The 24,845-nt window shown below is 39.9% G+C and overlaps 1 protein-coding gene across 1 annotated transcript; it reads right to left on the reverse strand.

The window, feature by feature from the left end:
• Nucleotides 1–686: 686 nt before the first annotated feature.
• Nucleotides 687–1,292, reverse strand: LOC132659257 (craniofacial development protein 2-like; the record flags this gene model as incomplete). Its single annotated transcript, XM_060410767.1, has 1 exon — nucleotides 687–1,292. A coding segment is annotated over one exon (606 nt), but the record flags the coding sequence as incomplete, so codon positions are not given.
• Between the last annotated feature and the right edge of the window lie 23,553 nt (nucleotides 1,293–24,845).

A 24,845-nucleotide genomic window follows, 5' to 3' on the forward strand; every position in this document is an offset into this window, starting at 1 on the left:
GTATTCTTGCCACCTGTTCTTAATATCTTCTGCTTCTGTTAGGTCCATACCATTTCTGTCCTTTATTGAGCCCATCTTTGCATGAAATGTTCCCTTGGTAAAATTTTTTTTGATGAGATCTCTAGTCTTTCCCTTTGTTGTTTTTCTCTATTTATTTGCATTGACCACTAAGGAAGGCTTTCTTATCTCTCCTTGCTGTTCTTTGGAACTCTGCATTCAGATGCTTATATCTTTCCTTTTCTCCTTTGCTTTTCACTTCTCTTCTTTTCACAGCTATTTGTAAGGCCTCCTCAGACAGCCATTTTGCTTTTTTGCATTTCATTTCCATGGGGATGGTCTTGATCCCTGTCTCTTGTACAATGTCATGAACCTCATTCCATAGTTCATCAGGAACTTCACCTATCAAATCTAGTCACTTAAATCTATTTCTCACTTTCACTGTATAATCATAAGGGATTTGATTTAGGTCATACCTGAATGGTTTAGTGGTTTTCCCTACTTTCTTCAATTTAAGTCTGAATTTGGCAATAAGGAGTTCATGATCTGAGCCATGAATTGGGAGTCAGCTCCCGGTCTTGTTTTTGCGGACTGTATAGAGCTTCTCCATCTTTGGCTGCACAGAATATAATCAATCTGATTTCAGTGTTGACCATCTGGTGATGTCCATGTGTACTCGTCTTGTGTTGTTGGAAGAGGGTGTTTGCTATGACCAGTGCATTTTCTTGGCAAAACTCTATTAGTCTTTGCCCTGCTTCATTTCGCATTCCAAGGCCAAATTTGCCTGTTACTCCAGGTGTTTCTTGACTTCCTACTTTTGCATTCCAGTCCCCTAGAATGAAAAGGATATCTTCTTTGGGTGTTAGTTCTAAAAGGTCTTGTAGGTCTTCATAGAACCGTTCAACTTCAGCTTCTTCAGCGTTACTGGTTGGGGCATAGGCTTGGATTACTGTGATATTGAATGGTTTGCCTTGGAAATGAACAGAGATCATTCTGTCGTTTTTGAGATTGCATCCAAGTACTGTATTTTGGACTCTTTTGTTTTCCATGATGGCTACTCCATTTCTTCTGAAGGATTCCTGCCCACAGTAGTACATATAATGGTCATCTGAGTTAAATTCACCCATTGCAGTCCATCTTAGTGCGCTGATTCCTAGAATGTTGACGTTCACTCTTGCCATCTCCTGTTTGACCACTTCCAAATTGCCTTGATTCATGGAGCTGACATTCCAGGTTCCTATGAAATATTCCTCTTTACAGCATTGGACCTTGCTTCTATCACCAGTCACATCCACAGCTGGGTATTGTTTTTGCTTTGGCTCCATCCCTTCATATTTTAATAATAATAAGTGGGGCAGATCCATGTGGCCTACAAGAGCACAGGGTCCTGGTTATAGGAGTTAGTAATTGGCTTAAGAACAAACTGATAAGAAGCAACAGACCAGATGTTCCATAAAAGTGGAGTGGAGATTTAATCTAGGGGGTATGTGTTTATCTTTAGGAGAATGGTGGCAAGGGTTTGGGCCCAAACTGCCTGCAGGGCTAACTCCCAAAGTGGCAAAAACTATCCTTGGATTCCTAATTGCCCTTTAAGTGATGCCACCAACAGATGGACTTCTAGCAGGCATTGTGTGCCTGTCACCTGCCCTAGTGGGTTCACTGAGAAATGCTGTTGTAGCACATGTTGTAGGAAACATGGAAGTTGAATGCCTGAATATCTGGAAGGATTGGATAGAAAGAGAAAAGAGAATTTGTTCAGTGTGTCCGCCTCTTGTGACCCCATGGACTGTAGCCTACCAGGCTTCTATATCCATGGAATTTTCCAGGCAGGAGTACTGGAGTGGGTTTCTATTTCCTTCTCCAAAAGGACTGGATACTATACAGTAATTTCCTCCCAAGGGCCAGCTATTTTCTGCTGTCCTGCCAGAAGATTGTGAAGGCAACACTTTGGGCCCAGACAGTGCTCAGGAGAAGAGCATGAAACAGGAGGGAAGGGGGCAGAACACAACTTTTGAAAGAATAACACAGCCGGGGCATAACATAAACTAATTACTATCAAGTGGGTCCAAATTGACAAGTCAAATTCAGCTATACCTTGATCCTCATCTGCAAGCTAAACACCAGAGGTGCCAGGACAGTTCCAGGACACTGTCAAAAGACCAAAGAGTGGGTGATTCCCCAATTGTTGGAATGATCCTCCCACTCATTAAAATATGAAATCACTCAGCTCAGGAAAACTAACCACACCACATTCCATGGCCACCAATGCAATGGCCCACACCCTGTGAAGTGTGCTTCTCTAAATCCGAACAAATCCACCTCTTACCTATGGCTGTGTCTCTCACTGAATTTTTAGCAATGAGATATCAGGAGCCTGAGCTTCATTAGGTCCTAAAACCAGGTGCTGTGGATTTTGGCTGGGCTCAAGTCCCAGTCTGATACAACTGAGTGATTAAGTATAGCACAGAATCCCTGCCACGTTTGAGTCCCAATCTTAGGTAAATGGCTTCAAACACAACTTTCATAAATGGAAAGATGATGACCTGCCCAATACTTTGTAAGCAGTGGCATAGTTGGAGTGAGGAGCTGAAAAACAGGAGGAAAAAGCAGTGAGAAAAACGTGCCGAGGAATCCCCTTCACGACCTACTGGAAATCTGCTAAATACCTGACCTGTGCTCACAGTTTTCATTGGCTGGATTCTTGGCACAAAGAAGATTAAGGACAGAAGAACCCCCACCAGCTTGGGCAACAGCTACTAGAGCGCAGAAGATAATGGAGCCTTCAGGACACACTGGGGATTAACCTCTCCAAAATCCCTCAATTGCACCCACTGCTGCTCGTCTGTACATGGGGGGTTCAAAAAAACAAGAAACAAGAGATTGTAAAGAAATTAAGATTTTGTTGGCCATGTGTCCTTCCAGCCATAGAGGTGAGAACTGCCTACCCCAACCGGAGATCTCCTGGAATCTGAGACTGAGCCGTGTGAGCTTTCTGCTGAGTTTGTTTTTGCTGTCCCTATTTCCAGCATGGTGGGCTTCTTGTCACTTCCACTGCCCTGGGTTTTCTTCACATTCCACTTCCACTGTGGGAGCTTTCGCTGATTTGGGCTTCTGCTGTGCTTGGCCTCCACAAGAGCCAACCTGAGGTTGTGGGGGCCGAGCCGAGGTTGTTTCAGCCAGGTTAAATCTGACTCACGGCACCATAGATGTCAGGGGAGTATATAATTTCCCTGGTTCTATCTCACTGAAGCAAAAATTTGAAGCAAAGGACTAACCAGTGTTATAGCTCAATTTTATTGGCAAGCAAAGGAAAAATCCTCGAGGTGTGAAGCCAAGCCGACCCAAAAGACACAAAGTAAAGAGGAGCCCCTGGATCAATTTTGGCTCCTCTTTTTATATGTTTTTTTTTCTCCTCCTCTTGAGCCTGCCCTATGTAAACTGGGCTAACCAGGAGGGCTGTTTGTTTTACCTGAGGTCCTCATTCTAGGCCTCAGACCTTCCTTTGTTATATTTTCACTTCTTTGTCTTTTAGCCACTGCCATTATGGACTTATTTTTCTTATTCTAACTACCTAACATATCTATCTAATGTGTCATTTAAGGCTTGTGTTTCCTTATTAATTTTCTGTTTTCATGGCCTGTCCATTGGTGTAAGTGGCATGTTAAAGTCCCCTACAGTTATTGTGTTACATTTACATAGTTATTGTGTTAGCTCAGATGGTAAATAATCTGCCTACAAAGCAGGAAACCTGGGTTCAATTCCTGGGTCAGGAAGATCCTCTGGAGAAAGGAATGGCAATCCACTCCAGTATTCTTACCTGGAGAATCCCATAGACAGAGGAGCCTGGCGGGCTACAGTTTGTGAGGTCGCAAAGAGTTGGACACGACTGAGCGACTAACACTGCTACACTGCTATGTTGGGAGCATAAATATTTGCAGTTGTTATGTCTTCCTCTTGAATTGATCCTTTGATCATTATATAGTGTTCTTCCTCAGATCTTATAATATTCTTTATTTTAAGGACTGTTTTTTCTGACGTGAGGATTGCTACTGCAGCTTTCTTTTGAGTTTCATTTGCTTTCTTTTGATTTTCATTTGTATGTAATATATTTTTCCATCCTCTCACTTTCAGTCTATATGTGTCTTTAGGTCTGAAGTGGGCTTCTTGTAGACAGCATATACATATGGGTCTTGCTTTTGTGTCCATTTAGTCAGTGTCTTTTGGTTAGAGCATTTAATCCAATTACATTTAAAGTAATTATTGATATATATGTTTCTATTGCAATTTTCTTAATTGTTTGGGATTTGTTTTTGTACATTTTCTCTTCTCTTGTATTTCCTGACTATATAAGTTTTTTTATCATTTTTTGTAAAGCTGGTTTGGTGATACTAAATTCTCTTAATTTTTGCTTTGTAAAGTTTTTGATTTCTCCATCAGTTTTGAATGAGATCCTTGCCATTAGAGTATATCTTAGTGGTAGATTTTCCCCTTTTAGTACTTTAAGTATATCCTGCCATTCCCTTCTGGCTTGCAGAGTTTCTGTTGAAAGATCAACTCTTAAATGTATGGGGTTTCCCTTGTATACTACTTGTTGCTTTTCCCTTGATGCTTTTAATATTCTTTCTTAGTGTTTAATCTTTGTTACTTTCCTGAGTCAAGAAGATCTGCTGGAGAAGGGATAGTCTACCCACTCCAGTATTATTGTGCTTCCCTTGTGGCTCAACTGGTAAAGAATTTGCCTACAATATGGGACACCTAGGTTCAATCCCAGGGTTGGAAAGATCTCCTGATGAAGGGAAAGGCTTCAGCCTGGAGAATTCCATGAACTGTATAGTCCATGGGGTCACAAAGAGTCATATATGACTGAGTCAGTTTCACTTTTTGTTAGTTTGATTAATACTAAGGTCTTGGCATGTTTCTCCTTGAGTTTATCCTGCATGGGAATCTTTGCACTTCTTGGACTTTATTGACTATTTTCTTTTCCATGTTGGTAAAATTTTCAATTATAATCACTTCAAAAATTGTTTTCATACCCTTTGTTTTTCTCTTTTTCTTCTGGGACTCCTACAATTAAAACGTTGGTATGTTTAATATTTTCCTAGAGGTCTCTGAGACTATCTTCCGTTTGTTTTTGTTTTTGTTTTATTCTTTTTACTTTATCCTGCTCTTCAGCAGTTATTTCCACCATTCCATTTTCAAGCTCACTGATCCATTCTTCTGCCTCAGATATCATGTTATTGATTCCTTTTTAGAATATTTTTAGTTTCAGTAACTATATTGTTTGTGGAGAATGAAATGGCAACCCACTTCAGTATTTTTACCTAGAGAATCCCATGAACAGAGGAGCCTGGTGGGCTGTTGTCCATAAGGTTGTGCAGAGTCGGACATGACTGAAGCAACTTAGCATGCCTGCATTATTTGTCTCTGTTTTTGCTTTATTTCTTCTAGGTCTTTGTTAAATATATTAATTGATTCTTGCATTCTCTCCATGGTATCTTTGAGGCTTTGGATAATCTTTACTTTCATTACTCTGAATTCTTTGTCAGGTAACTTGCCTATTTCCTCTTCATTTATTTCGACTTGTGTGTTTCTAGGCTGTTCCTTCATTTGTTCAGTATTTCTCTGCCTTTGGTGGGGTTTTTTCCTTAACTTATTGTGCTTGGTGTCTACTTTCCCCAGGCTTCAAGGCTGAATTCTTTCTTTCTTTCTTTTGGTTTCTGCCCTCATAAGTTTGGTCCAGTGGTTTGCGTAAGCTTCGTGTAGGGTGTGACTTATGCTTGCATTCTGGTGGGAGGAGGTTACTTTTTTTTTTCTTCTTTTTTCTCTGATGGGCAGATCTGTTTTTAGGTGGAAATCTTGTCTGCTGATGGTTGGGTTTATATTTTTGTCTTGTTTGCTGTTTGGATGAGGTGTCCTGCATAGGGTGCTGGTGTCAGTTGGGTGATGCCAGGTGTTGCATACAAGTGGTTGCCTTTATGAGAGTTGTCATTAACTGATACCTCCTAAAGTGAGAAGTTCTCCAGTCATCTAGGATCCTGGAGTCAGTACTCCCACTCCAAAGCCTCAGCACTTGATCTCTGGCTGGGGAATGGAGACTTCACAGGAGGTTTTTATGGTATTAGATGGGATTAAAGTAAATACAAACAAGTGAGAGACAAAAGATGCAACCCAGACAAATGGCAATTACAAAATCAGAAAATAATAGCTAAAATAATGAAATATACACATATACATATACACCAATAGACAAAACGAAAAAAGTCCAATAAATAAATAAAGAACAAACAAAAGAAACCAAAAATGATATCTACAGTTAAAAACAAAACTAACTAAAGCACAAAATGGAAGACAAATTAAAGCAAGGTGCCAACTGGTGAATAAAAGAATGAAAACAAAACAAACTAACAAACAAGGTGAGGAAAAGGAGAAAAGAAAGAAAGAATAGAAATGAAAAGTTACATAAAGGTAGATAAAGAAGATTTATGTATGTTATAGAATAACTACAGCAGGAAAAGAAAAAACAGCCATGCATACCCCAGAAGTGAGGCTTTTTCCTTTTGTTGGAAAAACAAGTAAAAGGATAAATGTAGAAAAAAAAATAATAATTATAATTGTAGAAAATTTAAAGATTAAAGTTAAAAAAAGAAGAGACAGAAAAAAAGAAAAACAGAGAACACCACAATACCACAACAGGCCCAATGTTGAGGCAGGAGTATATAAAAGAAATAGAAAGTGTGATTTACAAAAAAAATTCTCAAAAGCTTTTTTGTGACCCCATGGACTGTAGCCTACCAGGCTCCTCCATCCATGGGATTTTCCAGGCAAGAATATTGGAGTGGGTTGCCATTTCCTTCTCCAGGGGATCTTCCTGACCCAGGGATCAAACCCAGGTCTCCTACATTGTAGGCAGACACTTTTACCATCTGAGTCACCAGGGAAGTCTAAATAGGTTTAATCATACTAATAAAATCAACAACTACAACAATACAGGGGGAAAAAAGGTAGAAGAAAAAAGAAAATCCAGAAGCAACTACAGAAGAAGTCAAAATATAAGAATAATAGATGTTTTTCTTGAAAGTCTGTTGTCAGCATCCTTTCCCTTGCTAGGAGACACAGTCCACCTCACCTCCCTAGGATGCCTTCCAACACTGGGTTGGTCTCTGGACCTGCTGTGGAGACAGCTCAGATTCTAATCTGGTCCTACTCCAGTGTGTTCTTGCCTCCAATGCTCACAACTGTCAGAACTAGTGTGTTTTCTCTTGTGGGAACTACCATTGTCATTTTGTATATTCCATAGGCAATGGAATAGTTGGTGACCTAGATTTAATCTGCAGCTTCTACAACTGGTGAGAAGGTTTTGAGTTCTCTTCCTTAGGCACACTGCCCCTGGGTTTCAATTGTGGTTTTATCTCTACCTCTACCTCCCTGATAGCTCAGTTGGTAAAGAATCCACCTGCAATACAGGAGACCCGGGTTCAATTCCTGGGTCTGAAAGATCCACTGGAGATAGGATAGGCTACCCACTCCAGTATTCTTATGCTTCCTTTGTGACTCAGCTGGTAAAGAATCAGCCTGCTGTGTGGGAGACCTGGGTTCAATCCCCAGGGATGAGAAGGGAAAGGCTACCCACTCCAGTATTCTGGCCTAGAGTATTTCATGGGCTGTATAGTCCCTGTAGGTCGCTAAGGGTCAGATGCAACTGAGCTACTTTCACTTCACTGCATGTGAACTGTCCATAGGGGTTTGCTCCTGAGCTGGCCCTGGAGGACTTGGATCTGTCCCAATGAAGGCCAGATGTGGAGGTGGCACAGCTGCTTGTGTCTCAGGAACCCTGGCAGCACCAGGTACTCAGGGGAGCCATCAGTTGGGGCAGTAGGACATATGGCGCCCTACAAGAGCATGGCTACCCTTTACAGTATTCTTGCCTGGAGAATTCCACAGACAGAGAAATCTGGCAGGCCACATCCACAGGCTCACAGAGATGGACATGACTGAAGCGAGGCAGCATGCATGGATGAAGGACTTTTTCTAGCTTCTGGCAGTTCTGCCCCACTTAGGATCATGCATGGAGGTGGCATGGTTGCTTGGATCATGGGAACCCTGGCAATACTGACTAAATGTGAGTACTGGCAGCTATTGTCACAGAAGATGATGCTACTAGGGTTTTTTCTAACTTGGCAGCTCTGCCTCAGTGAGGACTGAGTGCAAAGATGGTGCAGCAGCTTGGGTCTCAGGGACCCTGGCAGTGCCAAGTGTGCTGGGACACTGACTCCCTCAGCTGCAGGAGCTATGGCCCCATAAGTCTTTTTCTAGCCTCTGGCAGCTGGCAATAAGAGGGCGTCTTTGGCTGCTTCACCCATTCAGTCACTTGAAGAGCCCACTGGCTTGGGGTCCTTCTCTGTTGCTGGGCACTTCAGGCACTTAAAGGGGCCCCTGACTGGAGTTCTACTCTGTTGTTCAACACATCAGGCATTTAAAGGGCCAACCTCTCTCTCTATTGTTCAGCTTCCAGTGATCCTGGCATGTGGAGAGAGAGGCTGCAGTGATGGTTCCACCCCCTACACATGACTCAGCAGTGTTCCCTTGCTTCCATGAATGTTGGGTTTTCCTTCACAGGTATTTCCTACCACAATCTCCTCCCTCACTTCCCCTCAGGCCATTTCTCTGCAGTCAATAGAAGACCTTGTCCTGGGATTGCTCCACTATCCCTACACTCAAGTTTCCATTCACTGTGCCTTATAGGGGACCTCCATCCCTGTCAAAGGTACATATGGCTGTGGCAAGGATTGTCTGTGTGATTCTTATTCCATTTAGACTGTCGCAGAGCAGCTGCTTCACTCTCTCTGCCTCAAATATGTCTCCTCTGTCCCAAACAATTGTCCCAATGTGGGGATCAGATCCTTGCTTCAGTTCCCCCACCATCAAGGGCAGATCCAGTCCTACTAATTTTTCTTTTTTCCCCTACTTCCTTCATCCTACCGAGTTTTGTGTGGTTATATATATTCTTTTCCAATGGTCAGGTACTTCTGCTCTCTCCTAGCTGGTGTTCTGTAAGCTCTTCTGTGTCCATAGGTGTATTTTTGATGTATCCATGGAGAGAGATGTGTTACACATCCACTTCTCTGCCATCTTGTTCTCCTTCCCACTGTGGTTTCGATTTACATTTTCCTAAAGACTAATGACACTGAACACATTTTCAAGTGCTTTGTAGCCATTTATATATCTTCTTTGAAGAAATGTGTATGCAAAATCTTTGGCCAGATTTTAATTGGGTTGTTTAAGAGTTCTTCATGTATTTTAGATGCTGAACCATTATCAGAAATATTATTTGCAAATATTTATACCATGCTACAGATGAATTTTTAACTTCTTTGATATTGTCCTTTGATGAACTTTTCTTTCTTTCTTTTTTAAAGGAAATCCAAAGTACTCTTTTTGCTTTTGTTTCTTGTATTTGGGTGTCATAGTTAACACTCAATTCCAAAGTCCAAAGTCAAGAAAAATACTCCCATATTTTACTTTAGGGCTTTTATAGTTATAACTTAGATGTTTACATTTAGGTGTTTAATCTGTTCTGATCAATTAATTCTTGTATATATGTGACATAGGAAAACTCATTGTATTGAATGTGGATATCCAGTTGTCCTAACACATGTTATTTAAAAGGCTGTTCTTTCTCCATTAAATGGTCTTGTCGCACTTCTTTAGAATCAGTTGGCAATAGATATAATGATTATTTTCTGGCATATTGATTCTATTCCACTGGTCTATATGTCTAGCCTTATGCCAGTATCAAACTATTTAGATCACTGTTAGCATTGCAGTATGTTTTGAAATAAGGAAAAGTGAGTTCTCCAACTCTCTTATTTTTTTAGATTTTCTTGGCAACCTAGAGTTGCTTGAAATTCTATGTGCTATCAAACATTTTTGTAGAGACCAATAATCAAATTCTAAAGTGTATCTGAAGTCAAAAGACCTAGGGTAACTAATACACTAGTGAACAGGAAGGACAATGTTGAAGACTTAACTGTCTGAGATCTACTGTATTACTATTACTATTTGAGGCTTACTACAAAGCTAATCATGACAGTTAGGTGTCAGGGAAAAAAACAGACATGTAGATTAACAGAACTAAATACAAATCCCAGAAATAGATCTATCTATAGTCAAATGATCTTTGAAAAGGAGGAAAGACTATTTTAACGGAAAAGATAATATACACACAGGTCTTATGATTTTTACATAAATTAATTCAAAACACTTATACATAAAAGCAAAATCACAAAAATTTTTTAACATTATTTTGCATTGTGGTGTAGCTGACTAACAATGTTGCATATTTCAGGTAAACAGTGAAGGGACTCATATATAATATACATTTATCCATTCTCCCCTGAAACTCTCTCCTATCCAGGCTATCCCAAAGCATTGAGCAGAGTTCCATGTGGTATAAAACTGGTCCTTGTTGATATCCATTTTAAATATGGCAGTACACACATGATCATCCCAAACTCTCTAATTATATCTTCCCCCTAGCAACCATAAGATCATTTTCTACATTTGTGAGTCTCTTTCTGTTTTGTAAGTAAGTTTATTAGGGTCATTTGTTTTTAGATTACACATATAAGGAAAGTCATACAATATTTCTCCTTGTCTGACTTAATTCACTCAGTATGGCCCTCTCTAGGGCCATTCATGTTGCTGCAAATGGCATTATTTCATTCTTTTTAGTGGCTGATTAATATTCCATTGTATATATATCCCACAAGATTTGTATCCATCCCTGTGTTGTTGGACATTTGGTCTCTTTCCATGTCATGGCTATTGTAAATATTGCTGCAATTAACACAGTGGTGCATGTACCCTTTTAGATCATGTTTTCACTCAAATTATGCCTAAGAGCGGGATTGCAGGGTCATATTGTAGCCCTATTTTTCTATTTTTAGTTTTTTAAGGGAGTTCCATACTGTTCTTCTTGGGGGCTTTATCAATTTACATTCCTACCAAAAGTGTAGAAGGGTTCCCTTTTCCCATGCTGTCTCCAGCATTTATTGTTTGTGGATTTTTTGATGATAACCACTCTTGCTGCTGTGAGGTGATATTTCACTTTAGTTTTGATTTTTATTTCTCTAATAAATAGTGATGATGAACACATTTTCATTTGCCTCTTGTCCATCTGTATGTTTTGTTTGGAGAAATGTCTATTTACATCGTCTGCCCACTCATTGAGTGGGTTGCTCTAATGCTGTTAAGCGTCCTGAGCTGTTCGTCAGTTTTGGAAACTAATCCCTTATTAGTCTCATCATTTGAAAATATTTTCTCCTAGTTGGTGTGTCTTCTTTTCATTTTGTTTATTGTTTCCTTTGTGGTGAAAAAGTTTTTCAAGTAGGTCTCATTTTTTATTTTTACTTTTATTTCCATTATTCTGATTGTTCTTGTTGTTCAGTCACTTAATTGTGTCCAATTCTTTGTGACCAAATGGACTGCGGCACGTCAGACTTCCTTGTCCTTCAGTATCTAATGGAATTTACTCAAACTCATATCCATTGAGTTGGTGATGCCATCCAACTATCTCATCCTCTGTTATCCTCTTCTCCTACTGCCATCAGTCTTTCTCAGCATCAGAGTCCTTTCCAATGAGTCAGCTCTTCACATCAGGTGGCCAAAGTATTGGAGATTCAACTTCAGCAACAGCTCTTCCAATGAGAATTCAGGACTGCTTTCCTTCCAGATTGACTTGGTTTGATCTCCTTGCAGTTCAAGGAACTCTCAAAAGTCTTCTCCAAAACCACAGTTCAACAGTACACCCATGGTGGATTCATGTCAATGTATGGCAAAACCAATACAGAATTGTAAAGTAAAATAAAGTAAAAAAAAAAAAAGTGTCAGTTCTTCAGCACTCAACTTTCTTTATGGTCCAACTCTCACGTCCATACATGACTACTGGAAAAACCATAGCTTTGACTAGATGGACCTTTGTCAGCAAAGTAATGTCTCTGTTTTTAATACACTGTCTAGGTTGGTCATGGACTTCCCTGAGAGCTCAGCTGGTAAAGAATCTGCCTGCAATATGGAAGAAAGAAAGAAAGAAAAAGAAAGTGAAGTTGCCCAGTCATGTCCAACTCTTTGCAACCCCATGGACTATAGCCCACCAGGCTTCTCCATCCATGGAATTTTCCAGGCATGAGTACTGGAATGGATTGCCATTTCAATTCCTGGGTCAGGAAGATCCACTGGAGAAGGATTAAGTTACCCACTTCAGTATTCTTGGGCTTCCCTTGTGACTCAGCTGGTAAAAGAATCCACCTGCAATGTCAGACACCGGGGTTCGATCCTAGGTTAGGAAGATCCCCTGGGGAAGGGAAAGGCTACACACTCCAGGATTCTGGCTTGGAGAATTCCATGGACTGTATAGTCCATGGGGTTGCATCAGGACCCAGAGACTGCACAGAGAATGAGCCAGACCTATGTTTGACTCTCCTGTGGAGGTACAGGTAAGCAGTGTCCTGCTGCAGGGGCAGAAACTCTGGGAGAACCTACCTGAGTGACGCAGCCTGTGGCATAAGTGCTCTTGGAGGAGGTTGCTATGAATCCCACCATAGAACCATCAAGAAGATGAGCCATGAACTGAGAACAATTCAGTTCAGTTCAGTTCAGTCGCTCAGTCATGTCCGACTCTGTGACCCCATGAATCGTAGCACGCCAGACCTTTGACTGTATGGATCACAATAAACTGTGGGAAATTCTGAAAGAGATGGGAATACCAGACCACCTGACCTGCCTCTTGAGAAATCCGTATGCAGGTCAGGAAGCAACAGTTAGAACTGGACATGGAACAACAGACTGGTTCCAAATAGGAAAAGGAGTACGTCAAGGCTGTATATTGTCACGCTGCTTACTTAACTTATATGCCGAGTACATCATGAGAAGTGCTGGACTGGAAGAAACACAAGCTGGAATCAAGATTGCCAGGAGAAACATCAATAACCTCAGATATGCAGATGACACCACCCTCATGGCAGAAAGTGAAGAGAAGCTAAAAAGCCTCTTAATGAAAGTGAAAGAGGAGAGTGAAAAAGTTGGCTTAAAGCTCAACATTCAGGAAATGAAGATCAGGGGGTCCGGTCCCATCACTTCAAGGGAAATAGATGGGGAAACAGTGGAAACAGTGTCAGACTTTATTTTGGGGGGCTCCAAAATCACTATAGATGGTGACTGCAGCCATGAAATTAAAAGACACTTACTCCTTGGAAGAAAAGTTATTACCAACCTATATAGCATATTCAAAAGCAGAGACAGTACTCTGCTGACTAAGGTCCATCTAGTCAAGGCTATGGTTTTTCCGGTAGTTATGTATGGATGTGAGAGTTGGACTGTGAAGAAGGCTGAGTGCCGAAGAATTGATGCTTTTGAAGTGTGGTGTTGGAGAAGACTCTTGAGAGTCCCTTGGACTGCGAGGAGATCCAACCAGTCCATTTTGAAGGAGATCAGCCCTGGGTCTTCTTTGGAAGGAATGAAGCTAAAGCTGAAACTCCAGTACTTTGGGCACCCCATGCGAAGAGTTGACTCATTGGAAAAGACCCTGATGCTGGAAGGGATTGGGGGCAGGAGGAGAAGGGGACGACAGAGGATGAGATGGTTGGATGGCATCACTGACTCAATGGACGTGAGTCTGAGTGAACTCCGGGAGATGGTGATGGACAGGGAGGCCTGGCGTGCTGCAATTCATGGGGTCACAAAGAGTTGGACACGACTGAGCAATTGAACTGAATTGAACTGAACTGAGGCCTCCCTGTCCATCACCAACTCCTGGAGTTCCAGAAATTCTCACAATGTTAAGAAAGTTCTAGGACTAACAACAGTATTCCCAATCTGAGGAATCTGGAAAAGGGATTGAGAACCACCAGAAACTTTGACTTTGGAGGCCAGTAGGATTTGATTAGAAAGCCTACACAGTACTGGGAAACAGACTCTAGGAGGGCACAAGCAAAATCTTGTGTGCACCAGGACCCAGGAGAAAGGAGCAGTGACCCCAGGAGAAGCTGACCCAGACATGCCTGTGAGGGTTCAGGAGTCTCTGGCAGAGGCATGGGTCAGAAGTGGCCTGCTGCAGATTCGGGGGCCCTAACAGCAGCAGTGATACATGGGACCTTTTGAGGAGGTCACCAATCTTCATTATCTCCACCATAGTTTGATCTCAGATCAAACAACAAGGAGGGAACTCAGCCTCTCCCATCAACAAAAAATTGAATTAAAGATTTGATGAGCATGGCCCCACCCATCACAACAAGACCTAGTTTCCCCTACAATCAGTCTCTTCCAACAGGAAGCTTCCATAAACCTCTTATCCTTATCTATCAGATTGCAGTCAGTCAGTCAGTTCAGTCACTCAGTCATGTCTTACTCTTTGAAACTCCATGGACTTTAGCACACCAGGCCTCCCTGTCCATCACCAACTCCCGGAGTTCAACCAAACTCATGTCCATTGAGTCGGTGATGCCATCCAACGATCTCATCCTCTGTCATCCCTTTCTCCTCCCACATTCAATCTTTCCCAACATAAGGTCTTTTCAAATGAGTCATCTCTTCGCATCAGATGGCCGAAGTATTGGAGTTTCAGCTTCAGCATAAGTCCTTCCAATGAACGTTTAGGACTGATTTCCTTTAGGATGGACTGGGTGGATCGCCATGAAGTCCAAGAGACTCTCAAGAGTCTTCTTCAATACCACAGTTCAAAAGTATCAATTCTTCAGTGCTCTGCTTTCTTTATAGTCCAACTCTCATATCCATACACGACTGCTGGAAAAACCATAGCCTTGACTAGATGGACCTTTGTTGGCAAAGTAATGTCTCTTTTTAATATGTTGTCTAGGTTGGTCACAACTTTTCTTCCAAGGAGTAAATGTCTTTTAATTTCATGGCTTCGGTCACCATCTGCAGTGATTTTGGAGCACAAAAAATAAAGTCTGCCACTGTTCGTACTCTTTCCCTATCTACTTGCCAGAAGTGATGGGGCCAGATGCCATGATCTTAGTTTTCTGAATGTTGAGCTTTAAGCCAACTTTTTCATTCTCCTCTTTCACATTCATCAAGAAGCTGTTTAGTTCTTCGTCACTTTCTGCAATAAGGGTAGCGTCATCTGCATATCTGAAGTTATTGCTATTTCTCCCGACAATCTTGATTCCAGCTTGTGCTTCATCCAGTCCAGCATTTCTCATGATGCACTCTGCATATAAGCATCGTGACAATATATAGCCTTCATGTACTCCTTTCCCAGTTTGGAATCAGTGTGGTTTTCCATGTCCAGTTCTAACTCTTGCTTATTGACATGCATACAGATTTCTCAGGAGGCAGATAAGGTTGTCTGGCATTCCCATCTCTTAAAGATTTTTCCACAGTTTGATGTGATTCAGTATACTCATAATGTGATACAGTATTACTAACTATAGTATAGATTTTTTCAAATTTTACAAAGTTTTATGCCAGCGTCCATTATTTGTTTTCATACCTTATTCAAGATTCCACATTTTATTTAGCTGCATTGAGCATCTTCAGTTGCATGCAACAAATTGATAAACCCTCTTGTCATTCTTATTCTGTAAAAAATATATTCAATTTTTTGTTATGGCTTTTTAGATATACCCATCATTTAAAAGTGAGCATTTAATTTATAAATACATGGGTTTTTTTAAGTATCTTTGATATTAATTTCTTATTTTGACATTAATTTCTCATTTAAATGCTTTCTTCTCTGAAAATACCCTCTGTGCTTTTTTAGTCTATTAAAGCTTTCAGTGGCTATGTCAAAGATCTTTCTTGATTAATGCCACATTGTCCTTGAAAATATGAGGATCATTTTCAAATATCTTTTGATATCAGTTTCTAACATATTTCCACAGTGATAAGACGACAGATTCTGTGTGCTTTCAATACCTTTAGACCATAACATTTTCCACCGCATATTATGTCCCTGAATATGTTCCAGTGTCTCCTAAGTTGTAGTCTATGGGAACTGGAATAGATTTTTAATCCAGATGTTATGTGATAATTGTACGTATTTTAACTATGTTGAATTGGTTCATAATTCTTTTCAGGCCTACTATATATCCTTCTGCTTTCTGTCTATTCATTCTATTGCTTTTTTGAGTTTGATATTGAAACTCCAACTAAAAATCTTAATTTACTTACTTAAAAAATAATTAAAATATATAGTGGAATTACAGGTATATTTGTTCTATATTTTCCAAATCTCCTGAAATATATTATCATACTTTTGTAATTTAAAAAAGGGGGAAAATCTCTAAAAACTGGACAAAATATTTGAATAGACTATTAGACTATCTTCTATTTGAATAGAGATATATAGTAGACAGAAAATAAGCATATAAAAAGACACTCAAAGTTTTTGGCATTAGATAATTTCATATTGAAATGAAGTACCATTACACACTTATTAGGATGATTAAAATCCCCCAAATGCAAATGCCAAATAATACATTTATAATGGGGAAATTAAAAATGGTACAGGCAAGGAGGCAGTCCTAATGTGGCAGACGAATAGGACGGCGAGACCACTTTCTCCCCCACAAATTCACCAAAAGAACATTTAAGTGCTGAGTAAATTCCACAAAACAACTTCTGAATGCTGGCAGAGGACATCAGGCACCCAGAAAAGCAGCCCATTGTCTTTGAAAGGAGGTAGGAAAAAATATGAAAGACAAAAAGAGAGACAAAAGAGGTAGGGACAGAGCTTTGTCCCAGGAAGGGAGTCTTAAAAAGAGAGGTTTCCAAACACCAGGAAACACTCTCACTGCCGAGTCTGTGGCGAGCCTTGGAAGCACAGGTGGCAAAATAACTGGGAGGAAAAATACATAAATTTAAACTCACAGATTATGGGCCCAATGGTAACTCCACCAGTGGAGAAGCAACGCAGATGCCTTCATCTGCCACTAGCAAGTGCGGGGTGGGGGGTGGTGGGGGGGGGGGGGCAGGGAGGCACGGGCTGCATGGCTTAGAGTAAGGATCTGGCCTGAATGCCCCAAGGGCAATCTGAGAGAACTAACTTGGGCTAGCAAACCAGACTGTGGGATAGCTACCACACAAAAAGCCCTAAGACACCACCAGGCCTGCGCGCAGAACAAAGAACTGAACAGAAATAGCTGGCTGCAGATCATCCCCCTCCAGTGACAGGCAGCCAGAGCTGGAAGGGAGCAATCGCAGCCCCAGAGAGACATTATCTAACAAACTGCAAGCAGGCTTCTTTGCTAACTAAGACTTCTTGGGATTCTGGACAGTCAACATCCCCCTGAGAAGGTGCACCAGTTGTACACCCAGAAAACCGAGTTGCAGGGACAGGGGAGGCAATAAGTCAGAGACCGCGCTTGCCAAACACCTCATCACCTGAGCTGCTTGGACCTGGGAAGGGCACAAAATGCAGGCCCAACTGAGTCTGTGCCTCCAAGGACTACCCAAGTGCCTGAACCTGAGCGGCTTAGACCTGGGAGGTGCATGCAGCCCAGGGCTGGCCTCAGCTGGTTCCTGGCAAAACAACATAGAGCCTGAGTAGTGTGGGCAGGGAGAGTACACCTGCCATGAGCGGGGGCAGGCCACACTGGGAGCACATGCCACTGTTATTTGTTTGCAGCATCTCTCCCTCCCCACAGTGTGACTGAACAAGTGAGTCTAAAAACGTGTCCACCACCGCCCCCCTTGTGTCAGGGCGGAAATCAGACACTGAAGAGGCCAGCAGACAGAAGAAGCTAAAACAGAGGGAACCACCTTGGAAGTGACAGGTGCAATAGATTAAAACCCTGTCGTTGGTACCGACTACATAGGAAGGGGTCTATAGATCTTGAGAAATATAAGCCACACCAAGGAACTATCTGAAAATGAACTGACCTCACAATACCCACAACAACACCAGAGAAAGCCTTAGATATATTTTTACTATTATTACAGTCATTCTTTTTTTTTATTTTTAAGTCCTCTATTACTCTTTTAATTTTCACTTTTATAACCTACTATTACTTTGCAGAAAAAAAGACCCTATTTTTTAAAAGCAAACTTCATATATTTTTTTTTCTATATTTTTTGTAACATTGGGTTTTTTTCTCTTTTTTTTTTTCTTCTTTTCTTTAATATTGTATTTTTAAATTTCCAAACTCTACTCTGGATTTTTAATCTTTGCTTTTTTGTATTTGTTTTCAATTTTGTACCTTTAAGAACCCAATCTTCAGTACCCATTTTTACTGGGGAGTGAGATTACTGGCTTGACTACTCTCTCCCCTTTGGACTCTTCTTTTTCTCCACCAGGTCGCCTCTGTCTCCTCCAGACCCCCTCTCTTCTCTACCCAACTCTGTGAATCTGTGTGTTCCACACAGTGGAGAACACTTAGGGAACTGATTACTGGCTGGATCTGTCTCTCTCCTTTTGATTTCCCCCTTTTATCCTCCTGGCCACATCTGTCTCCTTCCTCCCTCTTCTTTTCTCTGTATAACTCCGTGGATATCTCTGAGTGGTCCAATTGTGGAGTGCACATAAAGAAGTGATTACTGGCAAACTTGCTCTCTTCTCTATTGACTCCATCTCATCTCATTCGGGTCACCTCTAACTCCCTCCTCCCTCTTCTCTTTTCTTTTCCATGAAACTCTGTGAACCTCTCTGGGTGTCCTTCACTGTGGAGAAACTTTTCATCTTTAACCTAGATGTTTATCAACAGTGCTGTATAGAAGGAGAAGTCTTGAGACTACTGTAAAAATAAGACTGAAAACCAGAAGCAGGAGGCTTAAGTCCAAATCTTGAGAACTCCTGACTCCAGTGAACATTAATTGACAGGAGCTTACCAAATGCCTCCATACCTACACTGAAACTAAGCACCACCCAAGGGCCAAGTTCTAGAGAAAGACATACCATACAAATTCTCCAGCAACACAGAAACACAGCCCTGAGCTCCAATATACAGGCTGCCCAAATTTACTCCAAAACCATTGACATCTCATAATTCATTACTGGACACTTCATTGCACTCCAGAGAGAAGAAATCCAGCTCCACCCACCAGAATACTGACACAAGCTTCCCTAACCAAGAAACCTTGACAAGCCACCTATACAATCCCACCCACAGCGAGGAAATGCCACAGTAAAGAGAACTCCACAAACTGCCAGACTACAAAAAGGCCACCCCAAACTCAGCAATATAAACAATATGAAGAGACAGAGGAATACAGAGCAGGTAAAGGAACAGGATAAATGCCCACCAAACCAAATAAAAGAGGAAGAGATAGGGAATCTACCTGATAAAGAATTCTGAAAAATGATAGTGAAAATGATCCAAAATCTTGAAATCAAAATGGAATCACAGGTAAATACCCTGGAGACAAGGATTGAAAAGATGCAAGAAATGTTTAACAAACACCTAGGAGAAATAAAAAAGAGTCAGTATATAATGAATAATGCAATAAATGAGATCAAAAACACTCTGGCGGCAACAAATATTAGAATAAGGGAGGCAGAAGATAGGATTAGTAAAGTAGAAGATAAAATGGTAGAAATAAATGAATCAGAGAGGAAAAAAGAAAAACAAATTAAAGAAATGAGGACAATCTCAGAGACCTCCAGGACAATATGAAATGCCCCAACATTCGAATCATAGGAGTCCCAGTAGAAGAAGACAAAAAGAAAAACCATGAGAAAATACTTGAGGAGATAATAGTTGAAAACTTCCTTAAATGGGGAAGGAAATAATCACCCAAGTCCAAGAAACCCAGAGAGTCCCAAACAGGATAAACCCAAGGTGAAACACACCAAAACAGTTATTAATCAAATTAACAAAGATCAAACACAAAGAACAAATATTAAAAGCAACAAGGGAAAAACAACAAATAACACACAAGGGGATTCCCATAAGAATAACAGCTGATCTTTCAATAGAAACTCTTCTTGCTAGGAGGAAATGGCAGGACATACTTAAAGTGATGAAAGAAAATAACTTACAGCCCAGATTACTGTCCCCAGCAAGGATCTCATTCAAATATGAAGGAGAAATCAAAAGCTTTACAGACAAGCAAAAGCTGAGAGAATTCAGCACCAATAAACCAGCTCTCCAACAAATCCTAAAGAATATTCTCTAGACAGGAAACAAAAAAGGGTGTATAAACTCGAACCCAAAACAATATATTAAATGGCAACGGGATCATACTAATCAATAATTACCTTAAACGTAAATGAGTTGAATGCCCCAACCAAAAGACAAAGACTGGCTGAATGGATACAAAAACAAGACCCTATATATGTTGTCTACAAGAGACCCACCTCAAAACAGGGGACACATACAGACTGAAAGTGAAGGGCTGGTAAAAGATATTCTACGCAAGTAGAGACCAAAAGAAAGCAGGAGTATCAATACTTATATCAGATAACATAGACTATTAAAAAAAAAAAAGGCTGTGAAAAGAGACAAAGAAGGACACTACACATCTGTGTCTCTTTTACTGTCTTGCATACAGGGTCATCATTACCATCTTTCTAAATTCCTTATATATGTGTTCGTATACTGTATTGGTGTTTTTCTTTCTGGCTTACTTCACTCTGTATAATCGGCTTCAGTTTCATCCACCTCATTAGAACGGATTCAAATGTATTCTTTTTAATGGCTGAGTAAATGGCTTCTATGGGAGAGGGAGAGGGTGGGATGATTTGGGATAATGTAATTGAAACATGTATACTATCATGTAATAAACGAATCCCCAGCCTAGGTTCGATACAGGATACAGGATGCTTGGGGCTGGCGCACTGGGATGACCCAGAGAGATGATATGGGGAGAGAGGTGGGAGAAGGGTTCAGGATTGGGAAATCATGTACACCTGTGGTGGATTCATGTCAATGTATGGCAAAACCAATACAGTATTGTAAAGTAAAATAAAAATAAATAAATAAATAATGGGAAATAAAAGGACACTACATAATGATTAAAGGATCAATTCAAGAAGATATAACAATTATAAATATATATGCACCGAACATAGAAGCACCTCAATATATAAGACAAAAGCTAACAAGTATGAAAGGAGAAATTAGCAATAACATAATAATAGTGGGAGAAGTTAATACCCCACTCACACTTATGGATAGATTAGCTAAAAAGAAAATTAACAAGGAAACACACACTTTAAGTGATACAATAGACCAGTTAGACCTGATTAATATCTATCGGACATTTCACCCCAAAATAATGAATTTCACCTTTTTCTCAAGCACACATGGAATCTTCTCCATGATAGATCACATCCTGGGCCACAAAATTAGCCTTGGTAAATTAAAAAATTTGAAATCATTCCAAGCATCTTTTCTGACCACAATGCAGTAAGATTAGATCTCAATTACAGGAGAAAATCTATTAAAAATTCCAACATATAGAGGATGAACAACACGGTGAATGACCAACAAAACACAAAATAAATAAATAAAAAAAATCAAAATATGCATAGAACGAATGAAAATGAAAACACAACAACCCCAAATCGGTGGGACACTGTAAAAGCAGTGCTAAGGGGAAAGTTTATAGCAATACAGGCATACCTCAAGAAACAAGAAAAAAGTCAAATAAATAACTTAACTCTACACCTAAGCAACTAGAAAAGGAAGAAATGAAGCACTCTAGGGTTAGTAGAAGGAAAGAAATCTTAAAAATTAGGGCAGAAAATAAATACAAAAGAAACAAAGAGACCATAGCAAAAATCAACAAAGCCAAAAGATGGTTCTTTGAGTGGATAAATAAAATTGACAAACCATTAGCCAGACTCATCAGGAAACAAAGGGAGAAAAATCAAATCAATACAATTAGAAATGAAAATGGAGAGATCACAACAGACAACAGAGAAATACAAAGGATCAAAAGAGACTACTATCAGTAATTATATGCCAATAAAGTGGACAATGTGGAAGAAATGGACAAATTCTTAGAAAAGTACAACTTTCCAAAACTGAACCAGGAAGAAATAGAACATCTTAAGAGAAACTGTAATCAGAAATCTTCCAGCAAACAAAAGCCCAGGTCCAGAGGGCTTCACAGCTGAATTCTACTAAAAATTTCGAGAAGAGCTAACACCTATCCTACTCAACCTTGTCCAGAAAATTGCAGAGGAAGGTCAACTTCCAAACTCATTTTATGAGGCCACCATCATGCTAACACCAAAACCTGATACAGATACCACAAACAAAGATAGCTACAGGCCAATATCACTGGTGAACATAGATGCAAACATCCTTAACAGAATTCTAGCAATCAGAATCCAACAACACATTAAAAGATCATACACCATGACCAAGAGGGCTTTATCCCAGGGATGCAAGGATTCTTCAATATCTGCAAATCAATCAAAGTAATACACAACATTAATGAATTGAAAAATAAAAGCCATATGATTATCTCAATAGATGCAGAGAAAGCCTTTGACAAAATTCAACATTCATTTATGATAAAAACTCTCCAGAAAGCAGGAATAGAAGGAACATGCCTCAACATAATAAAAGCTATATATGACAAACCTACAGCAAACATTATTCTCAGTGGTGAAAAATTGAAAGCATTTCCCCTAAAGTCAGGAACAAGACAAGGGTGCCCACTTTCACCACTACTATTCAACAGAGTTTTGGAAGTTTTGCCCACAGAAATCAGAGCAGAAAAAGGAATAAAAGGAATCCAGACTGGAAAAGAAAAGTAAAACTCTCACTGTTTGCAGATGACATGATCCTCTACAGAGAAAACCCTAAAGACCCCACCAGAAAATTAGTAGAGCTAGATATAAAATCAACAAACAGAAATCTCTTGCATTCCTATAAACTAATAATGAGAAAACAGAGAAATTAAGGAAACATTTCATTCACCATTGCAACAAAAAGAATAAAATACTTTGGAATATATCTACCTAAGGAAACTAAAGACCTATATATAGAAAACTATAAAACACTGGTGAAAGAGATCAAAGAGGACACTAATAGATGGAGAAATATACCATGTTCATGGATCAGAAGAATCAACATAGTGAATATGAGTATACTACCAAAGCAATCTATAGATTCAATGCAATCCCTATTAAGCTACCAATGGTATTTTTCACAGAGCTAGAACAAATAATTTCAAGATTTGTATGGAAATACAAAAAACCTCAAATAGCCAAAGCAATCTTGAGAAAGAAGAATGGAACTGGAGGAATCAGCCTGCTTGACTTCAGGCTCTCCTACAAAGCCACACTCATCAAGACAGTATGGTACTGACACAAAGACAAAAATATAGATCAATGGAAGGAAATAAAAAGCCCAGAGATAAATCCACACACCAATGGACACCTTATCTTGGACAAAGGAGGCAAGAATATACAGTGGATTAAAGACAATTTCTTTAACAAGTGGTGCTGGGAAAACTGGTCAACCGCTTGCAAGAGAATGAAACTAGAACACTTTCTAACACCATACACAAAAATAAACTCAAAATGGATTAAAGATCTAAACGTAAGACCAGAAAATATAAAACTCCTAGAGGAGAATGTAGACAAAACACTCTCAGACATAAATCACAGCAGGATCCTCTATTACCCACCTCCCAGAATATTGGAAATAAAAGTAAAAATAAACAAATGGGATCTAATTAAACTTAAAAGCTTCTGCACAACAAAGGAAACTATAAGTAAAGTGAAAAGACAGCCTTCAGAATGGGAGAAAATAATAGCAAATGAAGCAACTGACAAACAACTAATCTCAAAAATATATAAGTAACTCCTGCAGCTTAATTCCAGAAAAATAAACGACCCAATCAAAAAATGGGCCAAAGAACTAAACAGACATTTCTCCAAAGAAGACATACGGATGGCTAACAAACACATGAAAAGATGCTCAATATCACTCATTATCAGAGAAATGCAAATCAAAACCACAATGAGGTACCATTTCACACCAGTCAGAATGGCTGCGATCCAAAAGTCTACAAGCAATAAATGCTGGAGAGGGTGTAGAGAAAAGGGAACCCTCTTACACTGTTCGTGGGAATGCAAACTAGTACAGCCACTATGGAGAACAGTGTGGAGATTCCTTAAAAAACTGGAAATAGTACTGCCTTATGACCCAGCAATTCCACTGCTGGGCATACACACCAAGGAAACCAGAATTGAAAGAGACACATGTACCCCAATGTTCATCACAGCACTGTTTATAATAGCCAGGATATGGAAGAAACCTAGATGCCCATCAGCAGATGAATGGATAAGAAAGCTGTAGTACATATACAGAGTGAAGTAAACCAGAAATAAAAACACCAATACAGTATACTAAAGCATATATATGGAATTTAGAAAGATGGTAATGATAACCCTATATGCGAGACAGCAAAAGAGACACAGATGTATAGAACAGGCTTTTGGACTCTGTGGGAGAGGGAAAGGATGGGATGATTTGGGAGAATGGCATTGAAACATGTATAATATCATATATGAAATGTATCACCAGTCCAGGTTTGATGCATGATACTGGATGCTTGGGGCTGGTGCACTGGGATGACCCAGATGGATGGTATGGGGAGGGAGGAGGGAGGGGGGTTCAGGATGGGGAGCACGTGTATACCTGTGGAGGATTCGTGTGGATGTATAGCAAAACCAATACAATATTGTAAAGTAATTAACCTCCAATAAAATAAATTTAAAAAAATAAAAATAAATGTTACAGGCACTTTGAAATATATTTTGTCATTTTCTTACAGTGCTATGCATAGTTTCAAACCAGTCAACCCTAAAGGAAATCAACCTTGAATATTCATTGGAAGGACTGATCCTGAAGCTGAAGCTCCAGTATTTTCAC

This window comes from Ovis aries, chromosome 2, assembly GCF_016772045.2.
Source record: "Ovis aries strain OAR_USU_Benz2616 breed Rambouillet chromosome 2, ARS-UI_Ramb_v3.0, whole genome shotgun sequence".
Lineage (NCBI taxonomy): Eukaryota > Metazoa > Chordata > Mammalia > Artiodactyla > Bovidae > Ovis > Ovis aries.